The following is a 21,259-nucleotide window of genomic DNA, read 5'->3' on the forward strand; positions in this document are numbered from 1 at the left end:
AGCCCTAGCTGACTGCTACGTATTCCAAAGGGTAGGAATGGAAGGGATGCATTCTAGAGACATTTGGACTCAGAATCAAGGAGGCTTGGGGAGTGAGGCAAGGGAGGGTGAGGGAGAGGGCAAAGCTAAGGATGACTTGAGTTTTGGGCTCAGTCTCGCAGGTGGATGGATGGTGGAGCTGGGAAATGTGAGATGTGGTGGCAGAGGAGAACACTGCACAATCCAGTGATCATTTCGTGTGTGTATCCTACCCCTCTGCAAGCCTGGAAGTCTCTAGGGTAGGGAACTTCCTAGTGAAGGCCAAGGGACTATATTGCATTTAAAATCCATGCAGGTTAAAGGGGACTTGATTGACTTATTTATCACTGATGTTATTAATTGTTCGATTGACATTGATGGGATCCCAGACAACTCTGGCCAAAAGCTTACAAGTTAAAAATAATCGCCGTACCCTGCCTTCTCCAGAGAATGTAAAATGTACGGTATTTCCACCCTCGGCTCATTTTACTAGAACTCCATGGCCAAATTACCCCAGCTTGGGGTCTCTGGACAAATAAAGCGTACTTCTACCTTATCTCTTTGAAGGTAGAATGGGACACAACCCCTGCCATTCTATCCATACCAATCCAATAGAGAACATGATAAAATGTAATTGCATTTTAAGCATCAAAAAACTAGTAGGTAACAAAGTCAGTGAGGGGCTTTGTCTATATGATAACGTGTGTCATTAGCCCCAAAGTAAGTGCTCCTTTTAAAAGAAAGCCTTCTTGAGCCTTGGAGCAGAGATGAACCCATGGTTTCGTCTAGACACTCACTTGCTTTCATTTCCTCCCTGAAATCAGAATTCTCCCAGGGGCGGGCGAGATGCAGTTGTTGTTAAAAGCAGAGCCCCAAGAAAATATGCACGCCTGGGCTGCTGAGAACTTGCTGAGGAGGCAGAGACATTAATTGGCTGCATTTCATGGGTGAGGCCGGCAATTTGACGTAGGAGAGGTTTAGAGAAAATTGCTAAACCCTAGGGAATTGTCCCAGAATAAAAGAAAATCATCCTCCCGTTGTTTATAACACAGAAGCAAACTCCACATTTTGTTGCCATTTCCGGGTTTTCATGAAATGTGTGAAGATTGCGAAGCCCATCGTAGGACAAAAGGACTGACGCTTCAGCAGTTTTGGTTTTGATGTTCCTTCCGGAATTTGGTCTCATGTTGTCTGCTTCCTCTGGAACCCCGTTTCTTTCTCTGCCAGCAGCGAGGAAGCAGCTCCGCGGGCAAATTCTGGAAAGCCCGCTCTCCTTTGCCTCTTGTTCCTCCTGCTCACACCGTCCCCAGGTGACACCAAGATTCATGACATCCTTACAGTGAGTTTTTGGAAACCCCTCTCTTTTTTCCTGAAAATCTCCCTCTATTCTAGAGAAAAGATCGAGAGAGACACAAGGTACTGCCAAAGCATTTATTGCCTCTCCCACCCCAGGCGTCAGAAATAGTAACGCATTTGTTACGGGTTAAACTGTAAATACTCTTCTTCCAAAAGTGTTTTCTAACTTTGGGTCAAGACTATGATCACTTCTGAAGAGAAATACTGCCCGGCCCCCAACAAGGGGATGATGGGGTCAAGGCTTCCCGTCTGGCAGGAGGACTTGGCAAGTGCGAAAGACTGGTGGAAATACACACACTTTTCACTCTTTCTTCTCCACTTGTTGTGTGAGGCCTCCAAACCCAATACCCGTAGGGCCAAAATTTTTGGCATAGCAAACTGTGAACGAGAAGGGGGGTTGGGTAAAAGGGAGAGAGAGAGATTTGGTTAGACCATCATCGCGCTTCCTGGGGTCTGACACAGCCCTTCCAGCTCTGAGAGGCATCCTTGTGACACACGGATTCCCAACTTAACTTGGGAGTACGTTGAACTACACGGACTTTCAATCTGCTGATTGTTGATACTTCTGGGCACTTAGGACTCAGCGTTCTCAGGCATTTTCTCATTTGAGTGAACGTAAAATGGCCCCTGCTGGCCTGCCAACCTGGTCCCCTCCTGCCTCTGCCTCCTTCCCGACACCCAGGCACACGGAACGACCCAGGGTCCCTGGAATGAACTGCAGTGCCCTGGCTTGGGTGCCGGTGCACGCACTGCTCCCCATTCCTGGAATGTCCCCCACCAAAGCGCACATTCACTCTCCAAGACCAGAGGAGGCTTGTCTTCCAAGAAGCTTCCCCTAACGCCCAAGCTGCTCACTTGCCTCCGTGTGCTGCCACACCGTATGGCACTGGGGCTTTGTTCCCTTGGCATCACGGTTGTCTACGTGTCACTCGGTCAGCAGCACCACTTTAGGGGTTTTGGCCTGCGAATGCTAAGGACCCTCTGTGCCCTCCACTGTCGGGAGAAGGCACCTCCTGTGGGATTGTGCGTTCCTTCGAATTCCATCTCCCCACGAGCAAAGCTTTGGCATCCTGCTGTCTTGATTAGGAATGGCCTCCCTCTGCCCCTTCCCATCGCTCCTCTCACTCCATTCCACCACACGCACTTGGAGACCGAGGGACACCATTATTCTGTGCAAGGGTGGGGGAGCCCCACTGAGAAACTGCGGCTCTGGGGCTGAGGGGACAGCGCCTTGCCCCTAATGCGTCCCTCCCTTTTCTTAGCATCAGAAGAGAGCTAACCTCTCCTCCTCTCCGCATGACAAAGGGACCTTTGGAGGCATCTGGGGGTAGAGCAGGGAGGACAGGAAGAAAAACCTGTTCCTCAGTTCTGTCCCTGCGATCACTAAGTGATACGCAACATTAGAAAGAGAAACGCCAGGAAGGAAGGAGATAGAGAGCAAGAGTGGGAGGGCGGGAAGGATATAGTATGTCTTGATGAACTAAAGAGAGGTCAGACTCTCTAAACTAATGAACTGTTATTTAGTCTAATGAACTAAAGAGAGTTCATTCTCCCCCAGTCACCCGTAACCACCGCTCAGGTAGGTAGAGGGTGTTTGATTTTCAGAAGGGAATGTGATGCTGTTTATTGAGGCCTGTGGCCTCTTCCAGGACCAGAGTCAGGACCTTGTTTCTCCATGTCCCCTCTCCCCGCAGGCTGTTTTGAACCACTGAGCATCTGTAAGCATCTGTTCTCCCCACCACATGCTCCAATGGAGAGGGCCAGAGCTGTGTCGGGGGGTGTGGAATTCTTTCCCTCTGGTGATTTTGCTCCCCATCCTGAGAGTCCAAACTGCCCAGGCTGAGCAACCATGCCTCCTGGCAAACACAGGCCTCTGGGCTGGACACAACTTATCCTCTGAGAATCCTCCTTGGGAAAACATCTCATGAGAGTCCCTGGAACCACTCACCTTTGCAGTAAAGTTCCCCATCTTTGTCAGTGACGTTCGTGGACTCTAGACTCTTCCCACAGATGGCGCAGCGAAAACAGGTCTTGTGCCAAGGCTGAGGGGCGCAGAAGAGCGGGAGAGCGACGTTAGTGTGGGGGGCAGCACGTTCTGTTTCCGTGTGAGAGCTCACCAGCAGCATATAAAGGAGTGCCACTATCTTTTTTTTTTTTTTTAATTTTATTTATTTATTTGTCAGAGAGAGAGAGGGAGAGAGAGCAAGCACAGGCAGACAGAATGGCAGGCAGAGGCAGAGGGAGAAGCAGGCTCCCTGATGAGCAAGGAGCCCGATGTGGGACTCGATCCCAGGACGCCGGGATCATGACCTGAGCCGAAGGCAGCTGCTTAACCAACTGAGCCACCCAGGCGTCCCGGAGTGCCACTATCTTAACCTCTCACACATCTCATTGACCCCAGAATAATTTTTCAAGGGGCTCAGAGAAAATGGATTCGGCCAGCAATTCTCAGAACCCCTACAAATAAATTTATCAAAGTGATCACCGTGTGTATTCCTTCAGAACACACTAAATAGAAAAGGGCTTCCTCCTTCTAGAAGATCAAGGTATAAAGTACAGAGAAAGGAACTTGGAGGCACTGAATACGTTCATTTACACTGAATATAAAGTTAAAGAAGAAAAGAAGTGAAGAAAGAAGGCAATTAACCAGGAATTCAGCTTTGCTTGAACTCTGTGTGTTTCTCATGGAAGAGAGTCGCAGGGCTTGGATCTTCACAAGATGGCTTCCTTCTGCACGCCTGCCTGTCCCCCAGGCACAGCCTTGGGTTCTCATACATCTTCAAGGAGCCACTCTTAGGGTAGAGACTGCCCTCATATTTGAGATCAGACACTCTCCAGGGCCCTTGTTTCCATCCACCCCTCTCCACTTCAGTATAAATGGGTTTTTGTTTTCCTCCATCAGGCCTAAGCCCTTCGGTGAATACCCTGAAACCAGAGCTTGTAGGGCAAGTGTGTGGTAATGTCTCAGACATGGGGTGACTCCCCGAATTGCCAAGACCCTTGTGAACAAAGATGCTTCTTACTGCCATGAGGGGTCTGTTCTATCCATCTGTGGTGACTGAGTTACACAGTGATGATGGGCTCACAGGGCTGACACCTTTCTGGAAGGATTTTGGACACAGAAGGATAAGGGGCTCATGCACCTTTGTATCTCCAACCTTCTAGCGAGGTGCCTTCCGCCTAGTGGACTGAAACTTGTTGCATCAGATTGCACCAGTTCTAGTTTCCAAGGGTTCTGCCGAGTGGCGGCCATAGCCCAGGAAAGTGAGTGCAGATGGGTGGCTCCTAACATGGCTCCTGGGAGCAAAGGAGGATAAAGGGCCTGGCTCCCACCTGCGCACAGTTCCTACTCTCCTCTCTCATTCCTCCTGTGCAGATGAGCAAGTCCCATTTGGCTCACATGGCAGTCCTTACCTTGCCACCTCCCATCACCTTCTCAGCAGCATAGACTGACTTTCCGCATCGGGGACACTTCTCCGACTCTCCAAACTTTGCGGTGAACTTGGAAGGGTTGCTGGTGGTGGCCGAGCGTGCAGGCTTTGGGGACCTGGTGGGAACAGAAAAATGAATGAAACCTATAGACCATGTTGGCAAAGGGGACTTAGCTGTGTGACCTTGTGAGAGTTACTTAACTTCTCTGTGCTTCAGACTCCTTCTCTGGAAAAGGGGACTAATCATGGTGCCTTCCTCATAGGGTTGTTGGGAGGGGTTAATGAGGGGACATAATGGAAGCACCTAGAAGTCTGAGTGTCTCCTGGGAGGTAGTAAGGGCTAACAAACCTCGATCTCATTGGCTTAAATCTTTCCTTTCTCTCGTAAAGCCTTTAGCAAGGGTTTCACGTGCATTAGCTTGTGGTGTTGTTGTCATGTTAGCATTGCTGCCAATGTTTAGATTTTTCTATACCATCTCAAAGCCTGCTGGTCTGCTTTATGGAGTGAGCTGTGAAGATACTACAGAGCAAGATGGGATCTTGACGGTTGATCGGAAGCAAACCGCAGCCCAATACACTGATGCGTCCTTGTCACGGTTCAGGTTGTCATCCTGCCTCAAAAGGTGACCTTTCCCAGTGTGAGCAACATCTAAGAAGCACAGAAAACCCCACCTCATTTCCATCTCTATTGGTGTTTCCTTGTAAATTTACCACTTGCTTCTCATTATAACCTCTAAGACAGGCAGGGCTGGTTGCGGGAGAGCAAGGGTTCCAGGGGTACCAGCCCAAGGTCAGGCAGCTCATGACTGGTGGTGCTGGGATGAAACCCAGGTCTGTGGACTCTTGTCCCTCTTGGTGTAGCATCACAAGGAAGCCCTAACAGAGAAGAGTAGGCTTCAAGCAACGTGTGGCCAAGAACGCAGTAGGTACCTGTCTTCACTAAACAGTGTTCAGTTGGGACTGAGTGATGAGAAAAATCCAAATGACTGGTCATACATCCCTGCGCTATTTTCCCAGTCTCTATCATGGCCTAACCTCTTTGGAAGGGGCCAGATAACAGTTTAGATGATCTAACTCTGCTCTCTGGGGGAGGCCCTCCATGGGCCACTGTCTCGGGTGGCCCTTTCTGTCTAGTCCCACTGTGGAGCTGAGCCTGGACACCAGCTGGCCAGACAGCACTGTAGGCAAGTGTCTGTCGGTCTGTACTCGGCTCCAGGCTGGAAGGCAGCGTCATCATCAAGATCGTAGGCCAACCTGGTAGATGGAGCTTGTACAGGGTGATAGCCCGGCTTCCCTTGATCATGCCGGGGGAACGTCAGCACTGTGTGGTCAGTGGGCAGCTAGGGGGGCCCACTGCCCTCCCTGCAGACCCACCCTCCCTGTGATGTGGACGTTAATCATCTTACAGCCCGAGGGAAGAAATCTTTCAGTAACAAGCACACAGCGAATGGCCACTGCTTCCCGGCTATATGTATGTGATTTACACCGAATCACTCAAAGAGGAAGAAGCGAGACTCCATGCAGTTTTGGCAAAGGTCAAACAATGGAAAAGCTGTACTTTCTGGGTTTCTCTTGACATGCAAACCAAGAGCCATGGTGTAAAAGTAATTGCTCTTTAGAAAGGCAGATAATTTGAAGAGAGTCTTAGGAGAGATGACACATTGTTAAAACTTGGTCAGACTGAGTATTCCTATTGTTGGCAAGTCAACAATCGAGTCCATTCTCCCACTTCCAGAAAATGTTGCTATGGGAACAGAATGAACTGTCCCGGTAGCTGGGGCTCTACTAGGCTGGGAGAAGCAGGGCAATAACTCACTGTTGGAACTGGAGGCCCAGATGTTCGCCTGTGTCCGTGCTGAGGCAGCCAGCGCCTTGTCCGTACCCGATCCCCTTGGGGCCGTACCTGCGCCCATAGCAGACCTTACAGTAGATCTCAGACTCGTGAGCTGCAACCGTGGTGCTGTCGAGAGCCTTCCTGCAGGCCACTGCCGGGAAAGGGAGAGTCAGGGGGCTGGGGCCATGGTTCCTCCCTGCCTTTCCCGAAGCCCTGATGCCATGCTCAGGGCCAAGAGGCCCAGCGAGAGGGGCCCTCTGGCCAAGAGCACAGCTCTGATTCCTGACCCAGAGCATTCTGAGCTGTGGACCCCACGGCACCCCTGATTTCCCAGGTGAGGAAACTGGGAAGCAGAGAAGGGACAGAATGTGCTCAATGGAGACCAGCTAGACAGAGGGGGAGGCCAGGATTGGAACGGGCTGTGTGGTCTTGGACCAGCTGAGAATATTGTCCCTGAATCCCAACAAGTTGAATCCCTGAGTGTCTCAGCCCAGATGACACCAGGAAAGTGTGTGTCTGCATGTGTGCGGGGGTGGGTAGGGGATAAGGCGCTGAGACTGGGAATGAGTTTATTCTCCCTTAATTATATCAGAATCAGGGTCGAGCAGTTTCTCTACTTACCATGGCCTTTGTTATGCAAGGAGAAGCTACCACTGAGGCTACTTTTCATCCAGTTCTGGAAGCAGGAGGTGGTGAAGGGGTAGACCTTCAGCTTATATTGGCTTAGCCCTGGGTCACTATATATTACCCAATATAAAGTATCCCCCATAATAGAAAGGATATAAGACAAGCCTCCATTTTCCAAAAAGAAAATATATAGAGAAGTTTTTTGGTTTGCTTTTTTCTTTTGCCAATTTGAAAAAATAAACTCTTTCCATCTAAAACTAATGATATACTATATGTTGGCTAATTGAATTAAAATTTAAAAGAAAAAGAGGGGCACTTGGGTGGCTCAGTGGGTTAAGCCTCTGCCTTCGGCTCAGGTCATGATCTCAGGGTCCTGGGATTGAGCCCCGCATAGGGCTCTCTGCTCAGCAGGGAGCCTGCTTCCCTCCCCCACCCCCGCCTGCCTCTCTGCCTACTTATGATCTCTGTCCGTCAAATAAATAAATAAAATCTTTAAAAATAAAATAAACTTTCAAGGATATCAATGAAAGTGTTAAAACCTCCTAATATTTAATAATATTGATCAATAATAGGTTGATTTGGAGAGTTTCCTTTTTCAAACCTCCCACAAATTCAGGAAATGAGTGTATCCAAATTCTTTCTCTGCACCTTCACCATCAGGGTCTGCCCATCACTGGTGTCTTTTTGAGGCAGCAGACTCAGCTCTCCAGCTCCCTGCTTCTGTCTGAGTCTTTCAGGGACAACTCTGTACTTGAGTGGGAGGCTGTTACCTGGAATTTGTATCTCAACCAGAACTTCCTATCAGCCCTATCAGCATCACATTTGAACAGTTTTAAAAGAACATGTAGAGGGCACCTGGGTGGCTCAGTCAGTTAAGCGTCTGACTCTTGATTTTGGCTCAGGTCATGATCTCAGGGTTGTGGGATCGAGCCCTGCATCAGGCTTGGTGCTTGCCGTGGAGTCTACTTGTGATTCCCTCTCTCCCTCTGCCGCTAGCCCCACTGGCGCACTCTCTCCCTCTCAATAAATAAATAAAACCTTCTAAAGAATGTAGGATTTTTGTAACTTAGTAAGTCGCTGCATTGCTTTATAACAGTGATCCTTAAAGGTTGTTTATGGTCATACTCACTGCTTGTAATAGTGAGGACGTAGCCCCAAGAATGAATTAACATGTGCATTCATTTACTTACTTCCTTTTTTGTTTTTAAGCCTTTTTAAGTTTTTAAGTGACCTTCAAAGGCTGTCCAGCTTTGAATGAAGTTGTTGCAGGGTACTACGCCTTCCCCAAACTGTATTTTATTTAAAAACATAGTAACTGAATATGAGAGTGGGGAAGCACGAAGTTGTGGATGAGGGGCTGGTGGTTGTATGGATGGAGAAACGAGTCTATGGAAATTCATTGAACAATTATGTCAACGTTGTATGTGTTAAAAATTCCCTATAAAACAAAAAATCGAGAGACTATCCTACAGCATGAGATACTTCATAAGGCTTTGAAGACAAGGTAAACCCTTCTTATGAGGAATGAGGAATAATTTTTGGAGAAAAATGCCTTACATTTAAACATATATATTGCCTATCTCTACCCTTCTTGTTACTGTCAGTTGCAAGTCTCCAGAAAAGCATCTCCAGTATTCATTGATGTTCTAGACTCTGAGTTCCTTGAGGAAAGCACTTTTACTTTAATATCCTCAGAACATAGCATGGGGCCGGCCCAGAGTTAGTCTGCTGTGAACGTTTGTTGAATGAATGAGTGAGTGAGTGGATGAATGCACGCAGGCCCATGGGAATCATGGTCAGTGACTCGTCCACGATTCTCAGCATGTAAGTAGCAAAGCCGTGACTGGCCTCAGGGCCTCTGACTCCTGCTCCAGTCCATCCCTCCAGGACTGTGTATACCCCATCATGCCTGCGTCCTTCCTATAGCCACGCCCCCTGGGGCCTGACTAGCTTCTGCACCCAGGTGCCTCCGCAGCTGCTCGCTGCTGTGTACGTGACGGGCGGTCAGTGCAAGATACACACCTATTTCTATCACTAATTACAAACAAAGAAGAATATAAAATACCCCATGAATGATGTATCTGTTGATTACATGTAGAAATTATAATTTTTGGATATACTGGGTTAAATAAAATGTTTTAAAATTAATGTCACTTCTTTATACCTTTCTAAAAATATACCTACTAGAAACATTAAATGTATATGTGTAGTTTGCATGATATTTCTTTTGGACAACACTGGTAAGAAGGATTAAGGTTGTCTAGAAGTTTGGAGAACACCGGCCAGAGGACAAGCCTAAGGTAGGCTCTGCTTTTCGGAATCCTACTCATGACAACTACAGGTTGGCCTGTAGACAGGCACGTCGTGGGGTGGTAAAAGAGAAAAGCATGCTCCTCTCTAGGATCCTTCTGTCTACTCCCACAGAAATGTGTGCTGCTCGGATCCTCATCCCATCCGTGAGTTCGAAGGACAATATCAAAGCGTTAGAAGGGCTGTACCAGCAAATGCTCACATCCCTTCCATCACCGCTCTGTTGAACAGGGCATCTTCCTACCACTTGAGGAAGACAAGACACCCCTGACCATGGAAAGCTTCCCTACCATGTCCTGTTCTCATTTAGTAAAGTGGATCAGAGGAGAACAGAGGCCTGATCGGGAACCAGTTTTCATCTTGTGACAACATATATATGGTGGGTGCTGTCGTCTCCGTTTTATAGACGGGGAAAATGAGGCTCACGATGGTGAAATTACTTGCTCAAGGTCACGGACGTCTTACATGGCACAGCCCAGACTCAAGCCCTAGTCATTTGTACTCTAATTCCAGGGGTCTTTCCATTACTCCTCAAGCCGCTTCTTCTTAAAGAGCACTAGGTGTTTTTGGACAAAAGCCAGAAGGTCATAGAAGGCACTCTTGAGCAATGACTTCTGGGTAGCTGGAATAATAATGTTGAATCTGATGGGTGTGTATGATGACTTAAAAATAATTACTCATTGGGGCGCTGGGCAGGGTGGTTCAGTCAGTTAAGCTTTGGACTCTTGATTTCCGCTCAGGTCATGATCTCGGGGTTGTGGGATTGAGCCCTGTGTCAGGGTCTGCCATGCTGGACATGGAGCCTGCTTAATATTTATGCTTTCCCTCTCCCTCTGCCCCTCCCCACCTCAAAAAAATTACCCATTGCTAGAACCCAAACCCAATTGCTAGAATCCACCAACCCAGACACTCAGAGCTGTGTATCCCCCGTTCTTCAGTGAGAACTTGGTTTGCCACGGAAGATAACAGATCATGGGAACTCCTGCAGCAGGTTAAACATTACTATTTCTGGCAGCTTAAGGACAAAGTGCCTCCAATCCTTAAAGTTCTGTGTGAAACAGTTTGGGACAATGCGATGCTTTATGGCCACTGGGCTAGATCGTGGAGGTCGTGTGGGGAGCCATGTGTGTGTGTGTGGGGGGGTCTGCCAAATGTCCAGCAAACCTAACCCTTAAGCCAGACCTACAGGAGCAAAGCAAAGAAGGTAGGTGGCCAAAAAAGACTGTTCTCCTAGAACTGAACTAGCCATTGAAAACTCTAGAATGAAGTCATGTTGAATGGACTGACGGTCTGAAGGTACAGGTTCTACTCCAGGCTCTGCTGCGGGTGTTTAGAGATGAGAAGTGATTTGTCCAAAGTCATGGGTCAGTCTGGGCCAGACTTCCAGATGGACCCTGGGATTTGTATTCCCCCCCAGTTTTGGCATTTGTGCATCTGTGTCCAGCTGATGATGGTAAAGATTCCCTTCTCAGATGATGGTAAAGATTCCCTTTGTCAGCCTACTGGTGCCCAGGCCCCAAACTCTTCCCTTCTGGACTGTTATAGAATCGGCTGCATTGCCCCTCGCCTGACACAGGTTCTCTCTTTTGGAAAGACCAGTCACAGCCGGCTTCAGAACACTGGCCAGTGGGAACAACCGAGAGCCAGATCCATCCTGGCTCCAGATAAGCAACGGCTTCCTCTCTCTGCCAAGTCACACTTTGTAAATGTTGCTCCTGGGTCAAGGTTCTCAGCGCAGTGGCAGCAGCAGGCTAGCTTGTTCTGACTTTGCACAGCAGGGAAATGGCCTCCGAGCTGGGCAAGCAGTTGGCAAGAGGGTGCTCAGGAGAATACCATCCATTTAGGTGGGGCCCCAAAGTGATATTTCTATTTTTTAAAAGTAAATCTCCAAACCCATGCCCGATGTGGGGCTCGAACTCATGACCCTGAGATCAAGAGTCAGACACTTAACTGACTGAGCCACCCAGATGCTCCCAAAGTGATATTTCTATTAAGTTCCCAGGTGATGCTGCTGCTGTTGGTCCTCGGACCAGAGCCTGAGGACCACTGATGCACAGTATCCGTGGCTAAATGTGAACTTTGAAATGCCCTCTGGATGCTATGGGGCCCTCATGCTGTTCACCCGACTCACTGCAGTGGAAGCAGGTCTTGTGGAAACTCCTTCCATTGCACTGGATTTCTTCTGCGTGGTAGACTGTCTTTTCGCAGGCGCCGCACTTTGCTCCTCCGCCCCAGTTTGGCATCTTGAAGACCTTCTGACCAAGGTCAAGTCTAACAGGATATAAAGGAAATATACCCTGATTGTTGGTAACCTCAGGAGTGCACCAGTGCCTGGTGGTACTGTGGTCTAAAGACCAGATCCAGCCCCAGTGTGTTTGGTGGTTCGTGCACGCATGCATTCATGCGTTGAGCAAATACTTACTGTGTGTGCGTCTCTGAATGAGCTCGGACACTCAGATGCTTCTGAGCCAGTCACTTTACTACTTTAGGACTCAGTTTCCTCTTCTGTTAAATTTCAGTAGCACCTGCCCCTAGATACCTCTCAAGGTTCTTGGAAGGAATAGATGAGCTAATTTTGCATATATAAAATTATAAACAAATACTGAATATAATTATTTTATTTTATTTTATTTTTTTTAAAGATTTTATTTATTTATTTGACAGAGAGATCACAAGTAGGCAGAGAGGCAGGCAGAGAGAGAAGAGGAAGCAGGCTCCCTGCCGAGCAGAGAGCCCGATGAGGGGCTCGATCCCAGGACTCTGAGATCATGACCTGAGCCGAAGGCAGCGGCTCAACCCACTGAGCCACCCAGGCGCCCCCTGAATATAATTTTTGTATCTGAAATTTTAAACATTCCAGCGGAAGTGGGGATAATCTATGAAAGTGGCGTATCTTTTTACCTAGCTCAGTGCTTCTCAGATCGCATCAGATCTTGCTACTCTGCAGATACTGGTTTGGTAGATGTGGGTGAGGCAGGGAATTCTGCATTCCTAACCGTCTCCAGGCAGTGCTAATGCTACTGTAGGGGACCACCATTTGGGGAGCAAAGCCTTAGCTAATCTTGCTGATAAAAATCTATGACAGATAAGCTCTCCCATTCAGATTTATTCCTCCTATCCCTTAGACTCAAGCAGTAAGCACTACACTAGCTGAGTAGTCTGAACACCTGCCTTCTGCTCTCAGAGCTCCCGCCGGTGGCCGTGGCAGTGAGATGAACTGCATGGCTTCTCTTATGTCTGTCTCCCCACCTGTGTTATGAAGAGAGTCATTCTTTCCCTTGTGTGTATATAGCACCAAATGAAGGGACTTGGCAGAGCTCACGGTGCCAGGTGTGGTCCCAGGAGCTGAGTGATAATGCCACGTGTCCTCCCACACCCTTCCAGGACATTCTGCTGCAAGGAGCGGCTGCTAGTCACAGTCCCAGGTCCTCATTGTCTCCTCCCCATAGCATTTGAGTGAGAGATACCAGACAAGGGCATCAAAAAACAACTTTCCCTTTCTTTCTGCATCTATGCATAAGTATGCATCCAGTTGTTAGTTTTCCCAGAGCAGAACTAAAATCAGCCATCCATAGTCAGTGAAATTTCTGAAATCCTGCCAGCTCCGGGGGGCTGAATTTTCTCTGAGATCCTTTGGTTTCTAAGAAGCCTGGTATGTCATCTTGTCATTGACACCAAGCACTATCAGGCCCTTCCAAGTGGCTGCTTCTGACCTTCTCTTTCCCTTCTGGGAAGCCAGTCACCTTCTTATAATAGTTGGCGATTAACGCTAAGCCCTCCTGGGTCAACGGTCCAGATTGTGCCTTCCAGCCTCACAACAAAGACAGATTTTGCTAAGAAACAGAAGGTAAATAGCAAACAGGCCACTAAACCTGATATCAGAACCAAAGGGAACATCTCTACCTAAATGTCCCTGTAAAGAGCTTTCCCATCTACAAAGAACAGCATGAGGTTAGCCAGGAACATCCTACCCTTCCTCTCATAGGAGCAGGCCCTTCTTTTTATTCAGTAAAATTTTAGAAAATACACTTTATACCTTTTTTTTAAAGGAAACATTTAGTGCATCTATTTCTGTAGTTCAGGTTTTTGGAGAAAAGAACAATGGATTTTGAAATGAAAGTCTTGGGATCAAGTCTACATGCCTTTGTTTACCACATATTTACTATCTACCTATCATGTGTCAGGCACTATACTAGGAACTTGGTGATGGATCAAGGGGAAGAAAACGTATAAAAATAAATAATTTGTGTCACCTAGAATGAGAAGACCACATTCTAGAGGAAGAAGCAGGAACCAGAATACCCCATACCAAAGAAGAACCTTATGAGAGCACCATGCAAACTCAAAGGAGAATATGGCTACCCACGTTTAGACTGGGGATGAAGGACATGAGTTGTTGGAGGAGTCCATGTGACCTTTTGTATGGTGAACAAGTTTACCAGATAGAGAAAAGGAGGAAGGACCTTTCAGGTAGAGAAAAGAGCACACAGAAAGGCATATCTTAATATCTTCTAAAAGAGCCCAAATTGCTTATTTTTTACTCCATTAAAAATTTTAGGTCTCGGGCGCTTGGGTGGCTCAGTGGGTTAAAGCTTCTGCCTTCAGCTCAGGTCATGATCTCAGGGTCCTGGGATCGAGCCCTGCATCGGGCTCTCTGCTCAGCTGGGAGCCTGCTTCCCTCACTCTCTCTCTTGGCCTGCCTCTCTGCCTACTTCTGATCTGTAAAATAAATAGATAAAATCTTAAAAAAAAATTTAGATCTCTATGGTTGGTATAGATCTTCAAGGGTTGACCAACCCCCTTATTTACAAACCAGGTAAGGCAAAAGAAATAAACATTTGGGAGTACTTTCTTAGCTAATTTCTTTTACTAAGATTCACCCTTCTCTGATTAAAGATGATACATTCTTTGGAACAGAGTAGAATCACACAGCTTTTTGTTCATGTTCATTTTGATCCTGGATTGTAACATAATATAAAATAGAAGAGAAATGTAATACATATCCGGGAATGAGACAGTGTGACACTTGTGAAATTAATGAGATGGAAAATTTCAATGAAAACAAGCCTAGGTCACATTTCTTATCTCAAATCTTTGGTGGAAATCTCATTGGCATGTCCTGCAAGTTCATGGTAGCCAGAGACAGCCCTTGGGAGGATGTGGGCTGGCGCATTCAGTAATTGCCCACACATAATACTTTTCAAAGTGAGGATAAGATTACAGATAATACCTTCTTAAGAAGGTAATGGATCCTAGCACAGGTTATTTTTTTAAGTGATCATAAAATATCTGACATACATGTATTAGGACTTGAAACCCAGAATAGAAATCTGTAAGCATTTTACTAAACAGGTGCTGAGTTCCATTTTTAAAGTTGGAAATGTAGCTACGAAGATTAAGCACAGAAGACATCTCTGATTTCTTCTTCCAGTGCTCAAAGGCCAAAAGGCAGAGGGTGTTGTAAAGCACCTCGGAAGACATGGGTCCTAGTCTTGACCTTGTGACCTTGAACTTGGGTGAAATATGATGGAACTGAAAGCAGTATTGAGCTAGTCAGAGGCAAGGCATCATTACCCCCTTTACGTCAGGTTATTCAAATAGCACCAATCTGCTAATTAAATCACTGTGATTTGAAAGCACATTTAAGTCCTGGCTCATAAACGTAACCTTTTCAGCCTCCCACATTGCTTTGGAATTCCTGTGTCTCAACACTCTGCTAACCAGGCCCAGAATGTGAGTTTATACTGGCAAGATACCAAGGGATGGGTCATTTGTTTATCAGCGTTGCCTGGCACAGGCGAGGGTCATTGAAGGTAGGATGCTAAATATAGGCTTGCCTGTCACTCAGCCCCATCTGCCACCTGGGTCACAATCTCCATCATATCACCTGGCATTACTCCCCAGGGCCAGTCCCGGAGATGGCTGTGCTGTCACAGAAGAAGTCGAGGGTCAGGATTGAAATGGGGAACAGTCTGGGGTTCCTGAAGATAAGATAGATTGCAAGTTTTGCTACATTGGGTAGGAAGAGGGTGAGCTCCAGACTTTTAGCTACCCAGATCCCGGTGAGACCTGTGTCAGTTTCTTCACGAATAATACTGTGGGAACTGTTATACCAGGGATATGCCACAGTGTGCCCTGGGAAAAGCACTGGATCAGATGCAGGAGGCTGGAGTTCTAGCTCCATCCCACCTCCTCAGAGCTGTGTGATCTGGGGAAACCAGCAAAGCTCTCTGAACTTCAGGAACCTTTCTCTAAAATGGGCATGAGAGTCTCATCTGTTCCACTATTGCTGGGAGAATTGAAAGAGTTCAAGTACCTCAAATCCCTCTGTAAACCACCTAGTATTCTAAAATGTGTGAGCTAGGGCACCTGGGTGGTTCAGTTGGTTAAGCGACTGCCTTCAGCTCAGGTCATGCTCCCAGAGTCCAGGGATCGAGTCTGGCATTGGGCTTCCTGCTCAGCAGGGAGTCTGCTTCTCCCTCTGACCCTCTCCCCTCTCATGTGCGCTCTCTCTCTCAAATAAATAAATAAAATCATCAAAAATAAAATGTGTGAGCTAATTAGATTTGCAGTAACTCTGAACCGTCACATCTCAATTTGAACTTTTAAACGAGTAACCGCGCTATGCGTCTTGGCACCGTCTTCCTACTCTAGCGCTCACCGTTCGTCTGTTATCAGCTGTGGATCTGAAAAGTGATCCTTAGAGTAGAAGTGGGTGGGGGAGACAAAATGGGCACCGAGTGACTCTGTTTCTTCTTTGTAGGGGTCTGCTAAAGAATGTTGGAGGGAAGGGAACCTTAGGCCATGACTACGAGCAGAAACTATTAGTGACAATGCCATTTCTGGCTCAGCGTGGGTTCATGTGGTCACCCTTTTAGAAGCTTGATTCTGCATAGGGAGTTAAATTGTCTACACTGGCTCAAGCCAAGATTTTGTATCATGGAAGCGTATATCTGGAATGTAAGCAATAATTATCAATCTAATACTATTACTATTGAAGCTGAAGTGTGTGGTGTCCCTTCGGCCAGGCACTGTGGATTAGCTCACTCTGTCTTCAAGGTAGACACTATTACAAAAGTTGCCTTTTGTAACTTTTGGGGAAATGGAGTCTTAGGGAGATTATGTTGCCCATGGTCACATGGCGAGATAGGAATTTAGGTCTCTGACTCCAAAGCTGTGTTCTTATATTAACATTAGTGGGGCGTCTTGGTGTCTCAGATGGTTAAGTGTCTGCTTTCAGCTCGGGTCATGATCTTCAGGTCCTGGGATCGAGCCCCACATTGGGCTCCCAGGTCAGTGGGGAGCCTGCTTCTCCCCTACTTCTACCTCTCCCCCTGCTTGTGCTCTCTCTACCTCTGTCTCTCTCACTCAAGTGAATAAATAAAATCTTAAAAAAAGGAAACAAACAAAAATTAGCTACTCTTTATTGTTTCCTCCTTGTTGGTTGCTTTGTATGTACTATCTTTAATACAACAGCCCCACAGAGCAAATTTTGTCATCTCCATTTTGCAGAGGAGAAAACTGAGACTCAGAGAACTTGAGTGACTTATCTGAGATCACACAGCCAGCAAGCGGCAGGGCTGCAATTCAGACCCGAATGAAGCTCGTTCTATATCCCATGTCTCTGCTTCCAACACACTGGAGAGGGCATAGGGTCAGCACCTCCATGAACCAAACCTCCCAGCTGATGGGAACTGGGATCTGATTGACCCCATTGTCACTGCATGGGCCAGAGAGTACTCCTAGGTGGGAGTATCAGGGAACCTGAATTTAATTCAGTAAAATAAAAGCCTCTCTAAGAGTCATTGCCATTCAGACACGGAGAGAACTCCTTTGAGGCTGGAGAGTTCCCTTTCACTGTTGACTTTAGCCCAGCTGGGCATAGCTGCCCACGTGACTACAGTGTTGTGAAGCCCCTTCAAGGCTCCTTCAGGCCCTGAGACAGGTGTAGGGATCTGAACAGCGACTAGAGCCTCACCTTGCAGAAATGCTGCCCAGTGACAGTCCCCTCTCAATCACTGCCTCTTCTCTACTGTCTTAATTCAGGTAGATGAGATGGCATAGTGGAACGGCACGGGCTTTGCAAAGAACCCGACCAGGGCTCAAAAAAAGCTGTCTGCCGGACCTTGGACAAAATGCTCCAAATCTGTGAGCCCACTGTCCTGTCCTCATGCGTGTAAGGACAGACGAGAAGGCTTGTCTTCAGAGGTTTCCAGGTTAGAGAGGATCATTCTAATAGCTAAGGTACTACATATACAAATGCATAATACATGCCAGGTGTCTAATCATTTTGTTGCTTTCCTTATTACTATTGTTATTCTTACTATTATTATTTTATATCCAGCTTTTAAATCCATTTTCTTAAAACACGCAAATCTTTCCTTGCTTCTCCGTGGCCCCTGTGGCTCAGACTGTGAACCCACTCTGTTTCTTAGCCTTTAGAGCGTGCTGCCCCGAGGCGCACATGCAGCCCGCCGGGGGGGGGGGGGGAGAGAGCTCCCTCGGGGGGTGGGGATCCGGGTGCCCGGTGCCAGACACGGCATGCCAGGCAAAGTCCTAAGCCTGTGCCCCAGGACAGCTGCTTCCTCGATTTGGCAGCCCTGGTGCCTAACACCAGCTGACCTCGCTGGCGATGGGGACATGGAAGGGATGCAGCCAGCCCGGGCAGAGTCCTCATGGCCCTGAGAGACCATGCCCTTCAGCTTCCCCGTGTGGGATACTCAAGGTCACTCACTGGCTTCGTCCTATGGTTTGAGCAGATGAATGAAGTCCCCTCTCTAGCCGCCCTTTCGCCAAGCCTGGGAAGCCGATGTTGCTTATTCCCAGCACAGAAGTAAGCCCGAGTGTTGGTTCTTGTCCCTTAGAACTCTGGGAAGACACACCTGCCCGCGACGAACCATAGCTGCGACACGCGGGTTACATTGCACCTTTTCTGAAATCACCTCTGACGTGTGGCCGAATTTGACTTTCAGAAACTCACTTTGCTCTATGTTGGCCCTTACACGTGTTTATAAAGAGCACAGTGTGCCCTGGTTTAGATCCTGGCTCTGCCATTTCCTGGCCACGTGACCCCGAGTTAATTACTTTGCTACCTTGAGCTTTCGTTTCTTCCTCTGAAAAATGACTTCTCATGGGACTTTCTGTGACAGTGAAATAGCGTTCCATGCCTGCACAGGGCAGTAAACAGCCCACAAATCATATCAGCTCAATCCTTTTCCACCACGAGGTCCATGCTGAGGCTCAGAAAAGGCTCCTGCGCGTGGCCCTTGTGACCCTCCCTGCCTCCTCTCCTGCTTTTCTCCACTGCGGCAAATAACTAGCTTTTCACGTTCAAGGCTGTCACACTTCTCTCTGGCCGCGAAGCCCGGCCCTGGCTACCGTACACCCAGACATCTGAGCAGCGTGCTTCTACCGGGAAGTCTGTCTGCCACAGGAGTTGTGTTTCCTGTGTAGTATATTCCCTGTCTGTGTCCTTCCTCTTATAAAGCAAATTAATCATTTCCTAACTCCCGGGCACTTTGTTATCCACCCTGACCTCTGGGCTTTCTTCATTACACTTGCACTTAGTAGGAAATCCTCCTACAGCCCACCGGCCTTGGCCCCGGGGCCTTTTCTCAAAAGGCCCGCGTATTTGCACGGTCTTACGTGACTTTACAAAGTACTTCCTGTAGTCCGTCTCCTTGGATGCTAACAAATCCCTCGCAGATAGATGGCCTTAGCTTAATCTGACTGGGCAGAACATAGAAACTCAAGAGAAGTTAAATGATGTCCAGAACTGGGTTCTGAACCATCTCAGTAACAGATGCTATTTTCTTCCATTTCCTTCTTCAGATTCCCAAGATTCCTGAGTCTGTGTTCTTCCAAGATTCTGTCTCTACCTCTTTTAGGAGGATTATGGTGATTTGCCCGCTGAGTGATCACGTTCACTTTCCTCTCTTTCTCCCCGTCTCTGTCTCTGTATCTCTGTCTGTCTCCTTCCCCTGGCCCCTGGGTTCTTTCCTCTGTCTCTAATGGATGACTTGTGTGCTTGGGCTGCCGAGCACCTGTCTGCCCGAGCAGAGGGAGCACTAGGCCCTGGGGGTAAACTGCCCTCTCTGACAATAGTAGGGCTCATTTTAATGACCAGCTTGATCAGAATGGAACCAAAACCAGGTCAGAAGAATTCCTTACATTTTCTGGGTCACGCAGCAGTTTTCTATACTTTGTGATGACTTGGAGGTACCCAGCACTGAGATTTGGTCCCAAAAGTGAACCAAGGACAAAGGCTCTCCCTGTTTCCCCACCCTCCCCTGCCTTGGTGCTGCCTGCCCGCCCCCCAACCCCAGCCCCAACACACAAGATGGTCACCACAAGCTCATTCAGTTGGGTTGAATTACTGCAGAAAAGCAGAGTTCCTCAGACCTGTCACCCAACTCCTTCTTGGGGTTGTCACTGGCCCAGCTCAGGGATGGGAACAAATTAGAGGTGGCGGCTCTGATCTTTGGTCAGCATCTCCACTCAGACCATTGCTTAAAACCACTTCTCATTCATTCTCCGTCACACTCATGCCTGTCATTCAAATGCTTGACTGAAACTGGGAGGAAACGTTGGGAATCACCCCTCCCCCTCCACAGGGAATTCTCATCCCATGAAATAGAGTTTTAATGGATTTTTCAGTGTAGCAATGTCTTTTGGGGGACCTTTTTTGGGGGGGTTGATTTAATTTTAAGTTATTAGAAGCAAGCCTGTTGCTGTACATTCTTGGGATATAAAATCTATTTTAAACCAGCAAATTTCACTGAGCATTGCCCATGCGCAAGGCAGGTATGGTGAATGATAGAAACCTGTCCTTCGCCCACACCTTCTGAATAGCACGATCTCTTGTAGTCTGAGCATTGGAAAGCTGGCTTCGGCGGTACTGTACACTTTGTAACTGTTTAGGACAATATCACCCTCACAGAGGAGACCTGAAGGCAGGAAGTTTTCCAGAGATCCACGTCCAGTCGTTATGTGGTAGTTCTAGGACTGGTATGGTGTTTTGATTAAGACACTGGGAAACATTCCAACATGGAAATAGTTTTAGGTGAAACATTATCCCTTACTCATTTCTCTGTGAGGTTCCCTTGAACCCCCAAATACTCATCCCCCTTTTAGAAGTTCTGTTAAACAACTGTGGGTCCACAGCAGAACAGCTTGAGCCCTCCTCACACAGAACCAGCGTGGACACTGGCACCTGGGACGCAAAACACACCCTTAACTCTACAGGACTCTTCTGAATCCCACCCAGTCACCCAGCCAGCCTACCTCCAGCCCAAGTGTCTGTGTTGCTCCACGTACCTGCCTGTGTGGTCTCTGTCGGCTCAACTGAGTATGGGGGCTCTCGTCCTCTTTAAATACATGGAGGCCGTCCCCAGCATTGGTCTGTGGAGGGAAGGGTGGGAGGGAGGCCGAGGGGAGAGGGTGAATGAGACATGAGTAACACAACTGCTATCAGAGGCTGAAAATAGCCTGTGACCAAAGCCCTGAGTTTTGTCCCCCTCACGCCAGCTGTGAGCCCTTAGAGAACAATATTGCTTGGGTTCTGTTTTAATTGCCAGCTGCCCATGGCACTAAAGGATCAATTTGTGGAATGTAAATTTCTGATCAAGTGGTCGGAACAGCAAAGAAGGATTTTCTATTGAAAATCATTTTTCCAGGCTCCTAC

The 21,259-nt window shown here is 47.7% G+C and overlaps 1 protein-coding gene across 1 annotated transcript; it reads right to left on the bottom strand.

Moving 5' to 3' along the window:
* Positions 1-1,435: 1,435 nt before the first annotated feature.
* On the bottom strand, positions 1,436-21,023 carry CSRP3 (cysteine and glycine rich protein 3). The gene is made up of 6 exons (XM_047693108.1): positions 20,893-21,023; positions 11,708-11,847; positions 6,622-6,790; positions 4,789-4,921; positions 3,323-3,416; positions 1,436-1,752 (listed from the first exon to the last, which is right to left on the bottom strand). Exons 2-6 carry the CDS (start codon positions 11,817-11,819, stop codon positions 1,676-1,678), a joined length of 585 nt encoding a protein of 194 aa, XP_047549064.1. The 5' UTR covers positions 11,820-11,847; positions 20,893-21,023; the 3' UTR covers positions 1,436-1,675.
* Between the last annotated feature and the right edge of the window lie 236 nt (positions 21,024-21,259).

Source organism: Lutra lutra, chromosome 10 (genome assembly GCF_902655055.1).
Source record: "Lutra lutra chromosome 10, mLutLut1.2, whole genome shotgun sequence".
Taxonomy (NCBI): domain Eukaryota; kingdom Metazoa; phylum Chordata; class Mammalia; order Carnivora; family Mustelidae; genus Lutra; species Lutra lutra.

What these genes read in the sequence shown, in the direction of transcription:
- CSRP3 (XM_047693108.1), bottom strand. Translation starts at nt 11,819, where the DNA reads ATGCCAAACTGGGGCGGAGGAGCAAAGTGCGGCGCCTGCGAAAAGACA. An exon ending in CAAGACCTGCTTCCACTGCA is followed by an intron (nt 6,791 to 11,707) that starts GTGAGTCGGGTG and finishes CTTTCCCGGCAG; the next exon opens with TGGCCTGCAGGAAGGCTCTC. An exon ending in CTGGGCCTCCAGTTCCAACA is followed by an intron (nt 4,922 to 6,621) that starts GTGAGTTATTGC and finishes TGTTCCCACCAG; the next exon opens with GTCCCCAAAGCCTGCACGCT.